This window comes from Gadus morhua, chromosome 14 (genome assembly GCF_902167405.1).
Source record: "Gadus morhua chromosome 14, gadMor3.0, whole genome shotgun sequence".
Classification (NCBI taxonomy): Eukaryota; Metazoa; Chordata; class Actinopteri; order Gadiformes; family Gadidae; genus Gadus; species Gadus morhua.
Window position 1 is genome coordinate 28668910 of NC_044061.1, and position 15914 is coordinate 28684823.

At 48.1% G+C, this 15914-nt stretch overlaps 1 protein-coding gene across 1 annotated transcript in view; it reads right to left on the reverse strand.

Moving 5' to 3' along the window:
• adamts18 (ADAM metallopeptidase with thrombospondin type 1 motif, 18) overlaps positions 1 to 14127 on the reverse strand; it is a 66606-nt gene extending 52479 nt beyond the window's left edge. The window contains exons 1-6 of the mRNA XM_030378000.1: positions 13655 to 14127; positions 13457 to 13535; positions 11811 to 12172; positions 5654 to 5912; positions 5080 to 5294; positions 4623 to 4706 (exon numbers count right to left, since the gene is read on the reverse strand). Of these exons, the coding sequence (XP_030233860.1) occupies positions 4623 to 4706; positions 5080 to 5294; positions 5654 to 5912; positions 11811 to 12172; positions 13457 to 13535; positions 13655 to 13756 (1101 nt within the window). The 5' untranslated portion in view covers positions 13757 to 14127. The remainder of the gene's footprint in view (positions 1 to 4622; positions 4707 to 5079; positions 5295 to 5653; positions 5913 to 11810; positions 12173 to 13456; positions 13536 to 13654) is intronic.
• Between the last annotated feature and the right edge of the window lie 1787 nt (positions 14128 to 15914).

Below are 15914 nucleotides of genomic sequence, written 5' to 3' on the forward strand. Positions count from 1 at the left end.
ATTCTCATTACTTTGGTTTTTGATGAGTTAGTTTTGAGCCCGAGCAGAGCAGCGGTATCCTCTAGCTTGCCTGATTTTTCCTGCATCTGTTGGTGTGTGTGAGCCAGTAGTGCCAGGTCATCAGCAAAATCCAGATCTTCTAGCTGCTCTGTCAGGCTCCACTGTATGCCAGTTCGGCTATTGCAGGTTACTTGTATCATGATCCAGTCTACGCAGAGGAGGAAGAGAAGTGGAGAGAGCAAGCACCCTTGCCGCACACCAGTCAGGACCTCAAAAGGCTCAGATATTCATCCTTCATGGAGGACTTGGCATCGCATCCCTTGATAGGTGCTCCTAATGATGTTGGTTATTTTTGCTGGGATACCGTAGTGGGCCGTCAGTTTCCACAGCATCTCCCTATCCACACTGTCGAAGGCTTTTTCAAAATCTATGAAATAGAGACATGTAGAGCATGTTGGTAGAGGTTTCGATGTCGGCTTTCAAGGCTTCTGCTGGAATACCGTCGGGTCCCTCTGCTTTCCCTCCTCTCAATGTCTTAATGGCTTTTTTGATTTCTGGCTTGGTGGGGGGATTGCATTTTATCTTCACCAAGTTTGGTGATGGTGGGATTTCTGCTGTCAGATGTGGGGCCTGCCTATTGAGCAGTGCTCTAAAGTGTTCAGTCCATCTCTTCACTTGGTCTTCCTTGGTTGTGAGGAGTACACCCTGTGCATTTTTAATGTGTGCCTGTGTGTGTCTGAATCTGTCTGTGAGCTTTTTAGTGGTTAGGTATAGGTCCTTCAGGTTGTTCTTTCCTGCTGCTTCTTCTGCCTGTTGTGCTAGATCCTCAATGTATTTCTTCTTGTCTCTCCTTACACTTTTCTTCACTTCCTTGTTTGCTGCTGCATAGTCTCTCTGTGCTGCCATCTTGGTTGCTCTGGTTTTGCTTCTGTTTAATGCCTCCTTTTTCCCCCTCCTCTCGCTCACTTTTCTGGTGGTGTCTGTGGAAAGCCAGGGTTTGTTATCTGTCTTTCGTCTCCCTACTACTTCCTCACATGTGTCTTTCCACATGTTTTTCAGACCTTTCCATATCTCATCCACTTCCCTGGGGGTTACTATTTCTATTTCCAGTGCTTGATACCGGTTGTGCAGTGCGATTTTGTAGAGTTCTGTTGTACCTATATCCTGAAATTGTTGTATGTTAAATTTGACCCTTCCTTCTCCGTGTTTCATGGCTTTTAATTTCAGCTGAATCTTTGCTGTGAGGAGGTGATGGTCAGACCCTGCGTCTGCTGCTCTTCTGGCTCTAACGTCCAGCAGTGAGTGCCTAAACTTCTGGCTGATGCAGATGTGGTCAATTTGATTTTCTGTGATGTGATCAGCAGACACCCATGTTATTTTATGGATGTTCTTGTGTTGGAACACTGACCCACCGATGACCAAGTTGTTGTCTGCACAGGCTTCTGCAAATCTCTCTCCATTCTCATTCATGGTGCCTGGTCCTTCTTTTCCCATTATAAGCTCGTAGCCGTTGTTGTTTCCACCTATCTTTGCATTCATGTCTCCCATCAAGATCATGATGTCCTTTTCTTTCCTGGACTGTAAAATGTGATGTAGTTGGTTGTAAAATTGGTTCTTGGTTTCATCATCAGTGTCGTTGGTGGGGGCGTAACATTGTACCATTGGAGGTTTATTTTCTTGTGTGTGGTTTGGAATTTGGCTGTAATGATCCTTGAATTGATGGGTTCCCAGCTGATCAGGGCCCTCTGTGCTTCTTTGGACAACATGAATGCTACTCCCTGAGTGTGTGGTGCAGAGTCATCTGGATGTCCAGAGTAGAGGATGGTCTCTCCACTCGCCAGCTTGACCTGCCCTGACTGGAGCCACCTGGTTTCTCCCAGACCAAGGAGAGATATTTTATATCTCCTCATTTCCACCGCTATCATTGCTGCCTTTCCCCCAGCGTACATGGTCCTCACGTTCCATGTTGCTATGTTTGTGGGTCGCCTTGAGGTCAGAAGCAGTTTCGGACGTGCTGTCTCCTTTCGGTTTTCCAGGCACGTCGTTATCATCTCTTTAGCTTGAGGTGCTGTAGAGGCTTCTTTCCCAAGGGGTAAGGATTTCTTGGGTTTCATCGATGTTTTGGTAGCTATTCTGTTTTCACGGGGTGGGATCGCTGGCCCCACGCCCAACCCCCATCTAAGGGGAAGTGTTTTGGAGTTGACTTGTTAGTCCTCTTCCCTCGCCTATTGTCTTCCAGGTAATAGATTACAGTCTCATACCACGTGAGGCCAGACAGGCTTTAGGTCGTGTTCAAGCTGTCTCGGCACGTCAAGCCCAACCAACTCCTGCTACTGTGTAATGAAAGCTGCCCGCGGCCAGCAAACCCTACCAGCAGCGCGAGACAGTAGTGAACCTTAGTAAAACTAAAATAACTATATTTGAAAAAAGACCAAGCCTCAACAAATACACATTCCACCTAGACACTGTTAATCTGGAGCAAACAAAAAACTATACCTACCTCGGCATAAACATGAATGCCACAGGAAATTTCAACAAAGCTGAGACAAGGCAAGGAGGGCATTTTACGCCATAAAAAGACATATTAAACTAGACGTCCCAATTAAAATCTGGCTAAAAATATTTGACGCATTGATAGAGCCCATTGCGCTCTATGGCTGTGAAGTCTGGGGCCCACTCACCAACCGAGATTTTATAAAATGGGACAAACTTCCAATTGAAACTCTCCCTGCAGAAATCCATACTAAAAGTCCAAAGAAAGACACCAAATAATGCATGCAGAGCAGAATTAGGACGATATCCAATCGTTAGGGGTGTGACGATACACTCAGCTCACGAGACGGGACGAGACACGAAATTCGGTTCACGAGATCGAGACGAGACGAGATTTAAAAAAAACTACAATGACAAAATATATGACTGGAGCAACAGACTTTTATTTAACCGAGTTGCACATGCATTTTGAAATGTTTTATTATAACTCTTAACATTCATGAAATTGAAACTAAAACTAAAATTTATAAAAGTTGAAGTAAAATAAATTAAATTAAATAATTATCTTTTTTTTCAAGTGCAAACAATATTATGTGCAAAACCAAATCAAAGTTCTACTCCATCAATACAGAGTGCAAATAGTGCAAACAGAGTCTGACCAAGTATGTCACTGACAACTTGGTATTGTCCGTGTCTTATCAGTCACTCTACTGTCATTCAAAATTTCCCCTGGGTACCCAAAATGCTACCAAACAAATCATTTAAAAGTGGCGGGGGCATCTTCGACGGTAATACGGGTATATTCCGACGTCAATCTGGCTGCCTATGGCTGCTTCCCCTGCTTCCCCTCCTTCTCCTCCTCTTCTTCTTTTCCTTCTCCTTCGTAAGGTTCTGGTAGGCTAGACGTATCAAAGGCGCATTACTGCCCCTACAGGCCACAAATAGAAGTTTGGATAGCTCAGAAATCTCGCGAGACAGATTTTTAACGCGACGGGTAATATCGTCGAGTTTAATCTCGCGAGATCTCGTGGCACGAGATCTCGTCACACCCCTGCCAATCGTTATTAAAATTCAGAAGAGAGCCCTAAAATGTTATAACCACCTTAAGGAAAGCGACAGCAACACACTCCACAACAAGGCTCTTACCCACAGAGAGTTACACCTAGAAAAGTGTCCCCTTAGGCAGCTTGTCCTAGGAATCTGTCCAACACACAACAACCAACATATCAGGCAAAACCAAATTATAAGAAAACAAAAGGAAAAGTATTTGGCACATTGGAAAGAGTCCACCAAAAAACAGTAAATTGGCATGCTATTTGTCACTTAACAGAGACTACACTGTGGCAGAATACCTGACCACCGTGACCGACCCAAAACTGAGGAAATCTTTGACCAGATACAGACTCAGCGAACACAGCATGGCCATCGAGAAGGGATGCCACAGACAGACCTGGCTCCCAAGAGAAGACAGACTGTGCTCTCGCTGCACACACAACCAAATAGAGACAGAACTGCACTTCCTGACTTCCTGCCAGTCATACGAAGACATCAGGAATACACACTTCCCACGGATTACAAAGGCAAGCAAGGACTTCAAAGACACTCCAGATGCTCACAAACTGCCATACCTGTTGGGAGAAATACAACAATGTGCGAACGCAGCAGCAAGATTTGTGACCTGTTGTGATGAGAGAAGGACCTCAAGCTCCCCATAGACTCATCCCCCATGGAAACACTCTTCACAATAATTGCTACTTTATTGCTTTATTTATAACCCTATTTTATTGTTCACCTGCTTTGGCAATGCAAATGTCTTGTGTCAATAAAGCTTGATTGAATTGAATTGAGAGACAGGGAGAGAGAGAGAGAGAGAGAGAGAGAGAGAGAGAGAGAGAGAGAGAGAGAGAGAGAGAGAGAGGACAAGGATAGAGACAGATAGGGAGAGAGAGAGAGAGACAGAGCAAGAGACAGACAGACGGAGACAGACAGACAGACAGACAGACAGACAGACAGACAGACAGACAGACAGACAGACAGACAGACAGACAGAGAGAGAGAGAGAGAGACATGAGGGGTTCCTCTTCATTGAGGTGTCTGACTGATGTTCTCTGAGGACATGATGAACTCACCGGGTCCTGCTCCAGCAGCAGCAGGCTCACCACCACCATGTCGATGTCTGAGCCGATGGTGCCGTCCTTGAAGAGGCTGGAGACCTGCGGGCAGGAGGAGGAGAGCAGCTGATGATAAGCCTGACCCCGGCACCACGCCCCCGGGCACCAGGCCCTCAGACACCACTCACTCAGAAACCACGCTCCCGGGCACCACGCCCCCGGGCACCACGCCCCCGGGCACCACGCCCCAAGGCACCACACCCTCATACACCACGCCCTCAGAAACCACGCCCCCGGGTACCACGACCTCAGACACCACGCCCTCAGAAACCACACCCCCGGGTACCACACCCTCAGACACCACGCCCTCAGAAACCACGCCCCCGGGTACCACACCCTCAGACACCACACCCTCAGAAACCACGCCCCCGGGTACCATGCCCTCGGGCACCATCCTCCCGCTCCCCCCGCTCACCATGTTCATGACGGTCAGGACATAGGTGGTGACGTTGTTTCTGCCGTGTTTCTCCAGCATCTTCTGGTCGGCCACCACCAGGGTCTCCACGGTCAGCCCCCCCGCTCCGCTAGAGGGGATGGGTGACCGCCGGCCCCGCCCTCCTGCCCCGGGGCTCTCACCGGGGGGGTCCCACTGCACAGCCATCCCCCCCTCCGCAAGGGGCTGGGGCGCATCTAACAGAGCAGAGCGGGGGAGGGAGGGAGAGAGGGAGAGAGGGAGAGAGAGAGAAAAAAAAAAGCTTGTGAATCAGGTTCCTGTGATGAGTGTGTGGCTTCATGGCACGGGCCTAGCATAAGCATGTGCAAGTGGTGCAGACAGCTCAGGAAATCTCCTCCCTGCATTGCTTCCTCCCGTTTCCCGGGAGCAGCAGAATATGAGGCCAGGGGACACAGACCCTAACCACCCTCCCCCTCCTCACACCCCCCTTCGCCTCCTCACACCCCCTCCCCCCCTCACACCACCCTCTCCCCCCCTCACACTCCACAGTTCACCATTCAGAACATCAAGCAGGTGGAAAGGTTTCCTTACATACATTGCTTGCGACGACCGCAGAAGTGTTGCCTCTGCAGTTTCCCATGCTGGTGGAGGTGCTCCTGGTGGGGTTGACAGGGGTCCTGCTGGGGGGGAAGGGGCGACTGGGGGGCAGCATGGTGCACCAGGCGCTCTGCGGACCGCTTGTAGACTACGTGGGGGTGGTGACCACTAGGGGCGCTGTAGTTGTGCCGGTAGGCCAGGTGGTGAGGCAGAGGGGCGATGAAGTACTCCTCCCCAGACACCCGGATCAGACCTGACTGGGGAACACAAAAAACAGCAGGCATGAGAAACACATCAGTTTGTAATAATAGTCTGAATGAAACTTCCTCATATATAATGTAAACATACTATATAATGAAGTCACCAAGTAAGTTTCATAGATGACCTACAATGTGAACCACAGAGATGCCAAACTACTTAAAGGGATAGACAAAATATTGAAAGGTTTGAATTATTTGTGTTTCGTCATTTATTTTATTCATCGGCTAGGTGTTTTCCGTGTGTGACGGAAGATGTGAAGGGTTTCAGCCAGAACACTGTCTGCAGCGTCAGGAGCATGAGCCTGAAGGACCGGGCGGCCGCAGCAGGTTGGCCGTGAGGAAAAGCTGGACTCTAGGGGTGGGAATCTCTTGGCACCTCACAATTCGATTAGATTCTGATTATGAGGTCAACGATTTGATTCTTAAACGATTATTAATCCATCTCGATGCATAAAAAAAAATGATGTATGATTCCATGCGTGAATTTCAAAAATATATGCATACATCTGACGTCGGAGAACCCGACGAAGTCGTTTGTGATTCATAATATCGTTATGAATATTTTGGCCGTGATAATATGTATTATATGATATAGATATCTATGTATTATATGATATTATTTAGATATAGAGCTCCAGGACTGTAACACAAGTGTTGTACACTTGTTGTACACACTCTCGTCTCTGGTATTTCTACAATGAGACTCGTAGTGGGGGTGACCTCAGCCATGGTTGAGAATGAATTGGGGGAAAGGAACTTTGGCTTTGGCTCCCTCAAGAACATGAACCACGACATGGAGGAGAAAAGGATTGACGGCTGCGAATGTCTCCCGCTTGAGCCCTGCTTCCCGCTGCCGAGGGACCACCGCATCGGCGCTGCAGGAGGCGGAGGTGCCTAAGCGCTGCCCGGCGACATCCCTTTCTCCTCCATGCCGCGGTTCAGTCTACTTCAGATTGATGTGGACGTGGAAGAACCAGGAACGTCGGAGAACCCGACGAAGTCATTTAAGATTCATAATATCGGCTCACACAGCTTTTGGCCGTGATAATATATATTATATGATATAGATATCTATGTATATGATATTATTTAGATATAGAGCTCCAGGACTCCCGTGTGTTCTAGAATATTTACAGAACACGGCTAAAGGCTGTGTGCGCCTCGCCATTGTGATACATCCACTGTAAACAGAGTGCATGGTACCGTGGCTGCAAGCTGCTCAGGGCCACACCCACACTCTCCTCCTTGACCCGCCTTGCTCCTCCTCGTTTGCATTATAGCTACAGACACCAAAACAGCGCATTTTGGGGAAGCTCAATGTGCGACTGGCTCGGAGTGGCTTTAACTCTGCACCATGGCTGAATTTCGGGAACGTCTTTGAATACTGTGTTAGTGGCCCACTAATACCTATATTAAAACATCCATAAATAGCATGTCATGGCACCTTTGATTCCAATTATTAATTTATCTGCATCGAGACGGAATTGTTCTAGAAAGAATTGCGATGCTTTGAAGGATAGATTATTTTTCCCACCCCTACTGGACTCCCTGAGCTCCACCCAGCAGAGAGGCCCAGGGTCCCTACACCACATGAAGACCATGGACACTATAGGGTTAGGGCTAACCCAGGGTCCCTACTCCACATGAAGGCCATGGACACTATAGGGTTAGGGCTAACCCAGGGTCCCTACTGCACATGAAGGCCATGGCCACTATAGGGTTAGGGCTAACCCAGGGTCCCTAATGCACATGAAGGCCATGGACACTATAGGGTTAGGGCTAACCCAGGGTCTTCAATGAGGAGAGGGAAAGAGCGAGGGAGAGAGAAGTAGCCAGAGAGGGGATGGAAAAAGAGAGATGGAGTAAGAGACAGACAGATAACAGAGAGAGAGCATAGAGAGAGCTGAACTTTTTGCTGAGGCAGCAGAAAGAAATCATACCTTGAAAGGCTTGCATGAACCTCAGGTCACCTCAATACCACCAGCCCGGCACCAGGCTATACTTAGGGCCCCACCCTGTCATCAGATGAACAGATGTGCAGCGTGAAGGTGACCAGCGGGGCAGCGCCGCCAAGCATCCGGCACCTGATAGGGAGATTATACCTCTAGGATCCAAAGTAGAGACTGCCTCTCCATTGCGCTCTACTCCCACTTGGCTCTCTCCTCGTTTGCGGCACTTTCCATGAAGTGTGATTACAGGACAGGTAGTTTATCCATGTGTTCCTCATTTGTTCCAATCGTAGAACAAGCAGGAGTCCGTATCCCACGAAGAATATAAAGTATATATCCACATGCTCCAGTGGCTGTAGCGGCGAGGCCATACACTCAAGCCAAAAGGTGTTGGGTTCCATCCCTGGTACCCTTGAGCAACATGCCTAAGCCCTATCTGTGGCTCTGGATAAAGGGCTAAACGGATTATTAAATACTGGAGGAACCCACCTTCATCTCTGAACTGTCAGCTGATTGGTAAACTCAACCCAGAGGAACCCACCTTCACACTCTGAACTGTGAAGATGATTGGTGAACTCAACCCAGAGGAACCCACCTTCCCCTCTGAATTGTTGGATGATTGGTGAACTCAACCTGAAACATTCCAGCTGCTCGCAAGATGTCTGATTCAAAGCACAGCACATCAGACCAGGAGGGGTTAGGACTAGGGCTAACCCCGTACATAGCCTAGATGTGTGGAGGAGGTCATACACAACGTCACTCGTTAGTCGTTCATCAGTGCCAGGCTTCAAACTGTTGGAATAGGGATGCTCTGAGGCATCAGGGGAGTCTAAAAGCTTCAGTGTTGAGCTCCACTGACCCAGACGAGCCAACAGAGGGATGGGCACTTCAGGGGTTGGGAAGGAACTCTTAGGACCGACAGCATGGTTACTTGTTTCTGTGTAAACTAGAAGCTTTTTCAAGGTTTCCCAACCATGATATTATAAGTCCAATGAGGAAGTGCTTCCATGGGCAGGAGGCCGAAGCCCGTCATTAAGCTCTGAAGCAAATCTGTCAGCCAGCTCAGCAAAATGTGACCCATTAGGGGGTTCCTGACTGCTCACTCCATCACACGAGGCAGGGTGAAGAACCAGCGTGAGGTGGAGAGGAGGCGTCATGTTGTCAGATAAGATAAACGGAAACGGCAGACAGGGCAGACGGAGTCATGCTCTCTTTCATCCTTTCATGTTTCAAGTAGATTTTGGTCTGAAAGTGCTTCATTTCCTATTCTCCGCACACAGGTTACACACAGTTAAACAATGCTTAGTCCTTACGGAGACAAGCATCCCATCACCCCACTGAGACAGACCCCGGGCCTGAACACATCTTGGAGGGTCCTCCAGTCTGGGGACCCTTGGGGAACGTCCTTGAACAAGTGCATGTGTGAGTCAAGGTAGTACTACAGTAGGAGGTGAGTGAAGGTAGTACTACAGTGGGAGGTGAGTGAAGGTAGTACTACAATAGGAGGTGAGTGAAGGTAGTACTACAATAGGAGGTGAGTGAAGGTAGTACTACAGTGGGAGGTGAGTGAAGGTAGTACTACAATAGGAGGTGAGTGAAGGTAGTACTACAGTGGGAGGTGAGTGAAGGTAATACAACAGTAGGAGGTGAGTGAAGGTAGTACTACAGCAGTAGGATAATGAAGGCAGTAGTGAGCCACTTGAAAACTTCCACAGCGGCCAATTGTCTAGTGTGCGACAGACCCGAACTGCCCAGAAATAACACACAACACACACTGTAGCGCATACACACACACACAAACCTCACACACCTTCTGTTTCCCTGGTGTCTGCTGCCCAACTCTCCCATTCCCCCCCTCCCCCCCCGGCCTCCTGCTGGCACATAACAGTCGGCCCTCCATCACTGTGGCAGACCACCGGGGGCCACCGCGCCTCGGGGCCTGGCTCTGAGTGCTGAGGGCCCCCTCTTCAGAGGGCCCTCTCTCTCCTAGCTTGGATGCGCTCCAATCTGCCGGCCGCGGCGGAGAAATGGACAGGTACAAATGGGCCACGTGCTGCCGTCGAATCGGTCATCCAGTGTCCCTGTCGGCGCTCCCCTGAGCGCGCGCGCGCGCACACACACACACACACACACACACACACACACACACACACACACACACACACACACACACACACACACACACACACACACACACACACACTAGAGGGTTCCAGACGTCCAGGCCCCATCGGCCTCGGGGTCGTATCTTCAAAGGAGGTGAGCTCCTTAAAGATGAAGGAATGCAGAATGAAGACCTTCTCCAGATGGCCGCATTTACTTTGTTTGTTTGGTCTACTTTGGCTATATTGGGAGAGTGTGCTTGTGCATGTGTGTGGGTGTGTCTCAGCCGGTCTAAGGCCTCTTGGGATCTGGAGTTTCTGTATGTGTACATCATGAGTTATGGGCTCCAGGCTACACACTAAAGGAACGTCTCGTCCCTTGTGGGGGGGAAGTCCTGTTTCCAAAACCAGGAGAAGATCGCTGTAACGCATGTCAGCCTCAGGGGGGGCAGGCCCTGAGAGTCTCATTAGAGCCCTGATTGGATCAGACTAGAACCCTGAGTGGATCAGACTAGAGCCCTGAGAGTCTCATTAGAGCCCTGATTGGATCAGACTAGAACCCTAAGTGGATCAGACTAGAGCCCTGAGTGGATCAGACTAGAGCCCCGAGTGGATCAGACTAGAGCCCTGAGTGGATCAGACTAGAGCCCTGAGTGTATCTCACTAGAGCCCTGAGTGGATCTCATTAGAGTCCTGAGTGGATCAGACTAGAGCCCTGAGTGTATCTCACTCGAGCCTTGAGTGGATCTCATTAGAGTCCTGAGTGGAACAGATTAGAGCCCTTAGAGTATCGGACTAGAGCCCTGAGTGGATCAGACTAGAACCCTGAGTGGATCAGACTAGAGCCCTGAGTGGATTAGACTAGAACCCTGAGTGGATCAGACTAGAGCCCTGAGTGGATCAGACTAGACCCCTGAGTGGGTCTCACTAGAGCCCTGAGTGGATCAGACTAGAGCCCTTAGTGGATCAGACTAGAGTCTAGTAGTCTGATCCACTAAGGGCTCTAGTCTGATCGGGGGGGGGGGGGGGGGCTGCCCCCCCCCCCCCCCCCCCCCCCTCTCTCTCTCTCTAAGGGCCCAGCGGGGTCCTGATGAGGAACCCAGGGCCACAGGACAAGAAGCGAGCTAAAGAAGAGGAGAACCCTGACCCCCCCCCTCACACGCTCTCCGGCCGCAGAACAGCTCCTGATCCGCTCATTGAAAGGACCAGCATGTAAATGATGAGGGCTTAATCCTCCCCCACCGCTCCTAATACCCCGATTCTCGTCTTCATTAAACACGTCGCTCCATCTGTTCACCAAGATGGACGCTAGTGCAGGGGAAAACAAAGAAACCAAAGCGTGTGTGTGTGTGTGTGTGTGTGTGTGTGTGTGTGTGTGTGTGTGTGTGTGTGTTTGTCTGTGTGTGTGTGTGTGTGTCTTTGTGTGTGAGTGTCTGTGAGTGTGTAGACCTGGTCAACAGTTTCTTTTCAGTGTATTTTCTGTTCATCTTTGTCCACCTTCTCTCTCAGTTGAAAGGAGAATGTCCACGATGTGAGCGAGGTGGGGCGAGGAGGAGGGAGGACAGGCGGAGGTAGGACATGGGGGGGGGGGGACGACGACGACAGTTCCTCTCTCCCCCTCGCTCTCGTTTCCCCTCCAGAGCGCTCCGACAATGAGTGGCCCGTCCTGCACTCTCTCTCTCTCTCTCTCTCTCTCTCTCTCTCTCTCTCTCTCTCTCTCTCTCTCTCTCTCTCTCTCTCTCTCCCCTTCTCCTCCTCCCCCCCCCCCCCCCTCCCTCCCTCCCTCCCTCCCTCCCTCCCTCCCTCTGGGGTCTAACCCTAATTGTAAAGAACCAACAACCTACCAGTCCGGAGCAGGTGGAGATGGCGGCGGAGGAAGGCGTCTCGCTGCGGATGAACCCCTGATACAGGCAGCCGCTGATCGCTGCCCCCGAGTCTCCTGGCATTGCCACGATGCCGCCGTCAGGCCCCAGCGTGTGCACGGCGAAGCCCGGCGCCACCACGGGCGAGGGCCGCAGGTCCAGAAGCAGGTCCCGCCCGAAGGCCGACAGCCGGTAGTGGACCGCGCCGGGCTGGGGGGTGGACCTTTTTCTACGCCGGCTGCTCCCCCAAGTGTCCTGGGAGACGTAGCCGCTTCTCCTCTTCAGATCGTGGGTGATGTAGCCGCCCCCGGAGTCCACCTCCACCGGCGTGGCAAACACATAGTCTGGGGGAGGGGAGACCGTCAGGTCCAGGGGTGGGGGGGGGGACTTCAGACGGTGCCGTCCAAGATCTACAGCCTACAGTCTACCCTACAGTCTACAGTTTACAGTCTACAATCTGCCCTACAGTCTACACTATCTACCCTACAGTCTACAGTCCACAGTCTACACTACAGTCTACAGTCTGACTATAGGGAGCCATCTATGTGGCATTTCGCACCACAACTCAATTAAAATTGGACAGCAGCCTGTGAAGTCTCTTTTCCAATGGGATGAGTGATTGGACCGCAGCCTGTGTAGTCTCTTTTCCAATGGGATGAGTGATTGGAACGCAGCCTGTGTAGTCTCACTTCCAATGGGATGAGTGATTGGAACGCAGCCTGTGTAGTCTCACTTCCAATGGGATGAGTGCAAAAGTGAAATTGGCTCAAAGCTAATTAATTACTTCCCTCCCATATACATCCATATGGGTGTATCTAACCCTTCATACAGCTGCTACAGTCACCTGAAATGTTGAAAGCAAATTCCATAAATGCTTACCTTGTTGTTGTGAAATGCTCATTACGACTAAAATTGTTTATCTAATGTTGTATGTGATGTCCTATGTATTAAAACTAGTGCTTTCAGTTAAACGCGTTATTAACGGCGTTAACGCAAACCAATTTTAACGGCGTTAATTATTTTTATTTATTTTTTACTTTGGCTCAAAACAAAGAAGCAGTAGCCTGACTGCTATGTTCAAGGCAGTATGTTTGTATGTTCATCGTTTAATTGCACTATAGGCTTTTTTTTGTATCGTCCTGTTTTGATCAGTATATGCCAATGTTGTTATTAATAAAAAAACATTTGCAAAAGGCAAGCCGATGCACTTCTCCATGTTGATAAGACCATTATAAGGAGAAAAAATTAATGGGACAAAGAAATCAAGGGATATTTAGCATATACATTTTTTTTCGATTAATTGCAATTACTCGCAATTAATTGTGAGTTAACTATGACATTAATGCGATTAAATATTTCAATTGCTTAACAGCACTAATTAAAACCTTTAAGGGTTATGTTCCTACCCTATCCTCCTAAGATTTATTTGACAATGCTTTGCCGATGTGCTTCAAGAATAAGTTAAAAATGGCTTTGACCATACCTGATCGAAAGGTTTTGCATTGCAATCACTAACTTAACACACGTCACATTTTTAACAAAGACCCATGTCATTAGTAATAGCTAGACATTTCAGTGTATTCACAATTAATCTATTTACAAAGAAAACTGTCTTGCATGTAACCTACCCTGATTCAATCCGTGGTTGTCTGGAAAGTCTGCGGCCGGAATGGAGAGTATGGAATGTGAGCAACATATCTGCAGCGTCTGCAGAAAACATGGACAGGTAGCAAAAACTTGAGAAGCGCAGCGGAAACAATCCGATCCTTTACATCAAATAAATACACGCACGCATGTGTGCCAACTCAGCAATGAAGGCAATGTACCTTAATGACGTTCCAGGACACCAGGGTAGGCAGCAGTTTAACTGACGAACAGCCAACAAGCGGTATAGGTAAAGTCCAGATCAGAAGAAAAAGGCAATCCATAATGTCACGCACGCTTTGGCTTCGTTACCTCCAGAAAAAGGTCAAAAGTAGTGATGAGCCGCTCGCGTGGCGCATCATGCAACTGTCACTCATACTTCACTTATAGTTTCAGACAGTCGTCCCCATTCTCTCGATAGCCGGGTGAGCATCTGGCACCATAGCGGTACTTTTAGCCGACGGCACCGTGCGTCTGGCCTGAGCGGGGATCCTAGACTGAGTTGACCAGGAGCCTGTGGTGCCCGAAAATCCCGCACAGTAGCGGGAAGCGCCGCGTGTCGAGCAGCCGGTGGATGGAGCAGCTCTGAGCCCCCTTAGGTGTACCACCAGCCACCCAGCCAATCAGCGCGCAACCTCATTTACTCACAGAGATCCGATTGAAGAAGTTACTGCTTGCTTTTCAGTTACCCGACATTGAATGTGCAAAAAGTGACTTGCCGATGTACTCTTCAATGAGTATGAAATGTTTTACCGCCCGTCGACTTGCATTTAATGCATGGATCATCTCAGATACAAAGTTATAGGGTTCCAAGATAATAGGCCTACATGTAGCCTACTACTGTATCCTATTTGTATTTTCATGCTATGTTTTCACAACATTTGTATTATTATATATTTTTTAATACTGGTTAAAAGCATTGATCGCTAAATGCTCCAGGGAGCCTCATCGTCACGAAGACGTGATGATGAGAAATCAAATCAAATATTGGTAAAATATGTTTTTAACCACAAACACCTTTGAATTATTTACCTTTCATGTAGGCTATCAAGCCAAAATGCTGAATTGGTTAATAATGGTTTTAAATCCTTATAGTAAAGAGATGGAGGTGAAATATGATGGTTAGTTACTTTAGTTCTGTGTGAATGGAAAACATTAGTAGCCTACTAGTCAGTGGCGGTGGGTCAATAGAGGGCGCTAGGGCGCCGCCCCTCGGTGAAATATTCACTTGAATATATCTGCCAACTATTAATCAACTATTATCAATACGAAATAAATCAACAAAAATACATAGCGTTTATCCTCGTTTAATTGTGTGATATACTTGTCACTGCCAGCAACCATTTAAATGCGTCTGAGTGTCAAAGATTTGGGCTAGGCTAGTTATTGGTCATTCGAAATAAAGCCCTCCTCCAAGTCAGGGGCGCCGGTGTTGTGCCGTATTATGCACCCTTGGCGTGAAAAGCACCCCCTCGCGGGAGCGCGCTTGAGCCGCTCCGCTGTTGGAAAAGTGAAGCAATTCGCCTCAATATCGCAAACAAACACTGGGGGAAATGCTGCCTCTTGATTTAATGATTTGTAATTCGCCTCAATATCGCAAACAAACACTGGGGGAAATGCTGCCTCGTGATTTAATGATTTGTAATTCGCCTCAATATCGCAAACAAACACTGGGGGAAATGCTGCCTCGTGATTTAATGATTTGTGAAGGGAATAGAAGGGAATGGCATTGGTTCGCGGGACTTATTGAGCTCTAATGCTCAGTATAAAATATATAAAAATTAATATAAAAATTACATGTGTTCAAATGCAATAAAAACAGGTGAGAGTCATAGAGGAGGCTTAGATCTTCTGTTCTGTGTTGATTTTGAGCAAATAGGTCACATGACCTGGGAGTTATTGAGCTCTAATGCTCATATTTACAGTATAAAATATATTAAAATTAATATAAAATATTGCATGTGTTCAAATGCAATAACAAAGGAGTGTATCATAGAGCAGGCTTGGCTAAATATTATGTAGCTTTTCCTGCAATTCAGGTTAATTTATAGGTCAACAACAATAACATTCTGATCTAGAATGTGGCCTGCAATGAAAAGGTAAAGGTGAAGGAATTTGAAGTGCACTGATTGTCATGTGTTTCTCAATATTAAAGGATATGCTCTCTCTGTCTTGTTTTTAAGATATGAAATATTTTTCATGCTGCTTAATAAAATGAAATATAATAAATATATCCACATCTGTAGCCTACGCTGTTTAAAGTACCTGATGCTGGGATAAAAGAGGCAGGGCAGGGCTGTGTTTTTCTACTTGCCACGATGTGCACCCCTGGTTAACTTGAACTAGGAAAGGTCCACATGGATGAAACTCACTCTGGTTATACACACTAGTCCCATCTCTAGACTGTGAAAAGTGTTTGATGCTGGGATCAACCAAAAAGAA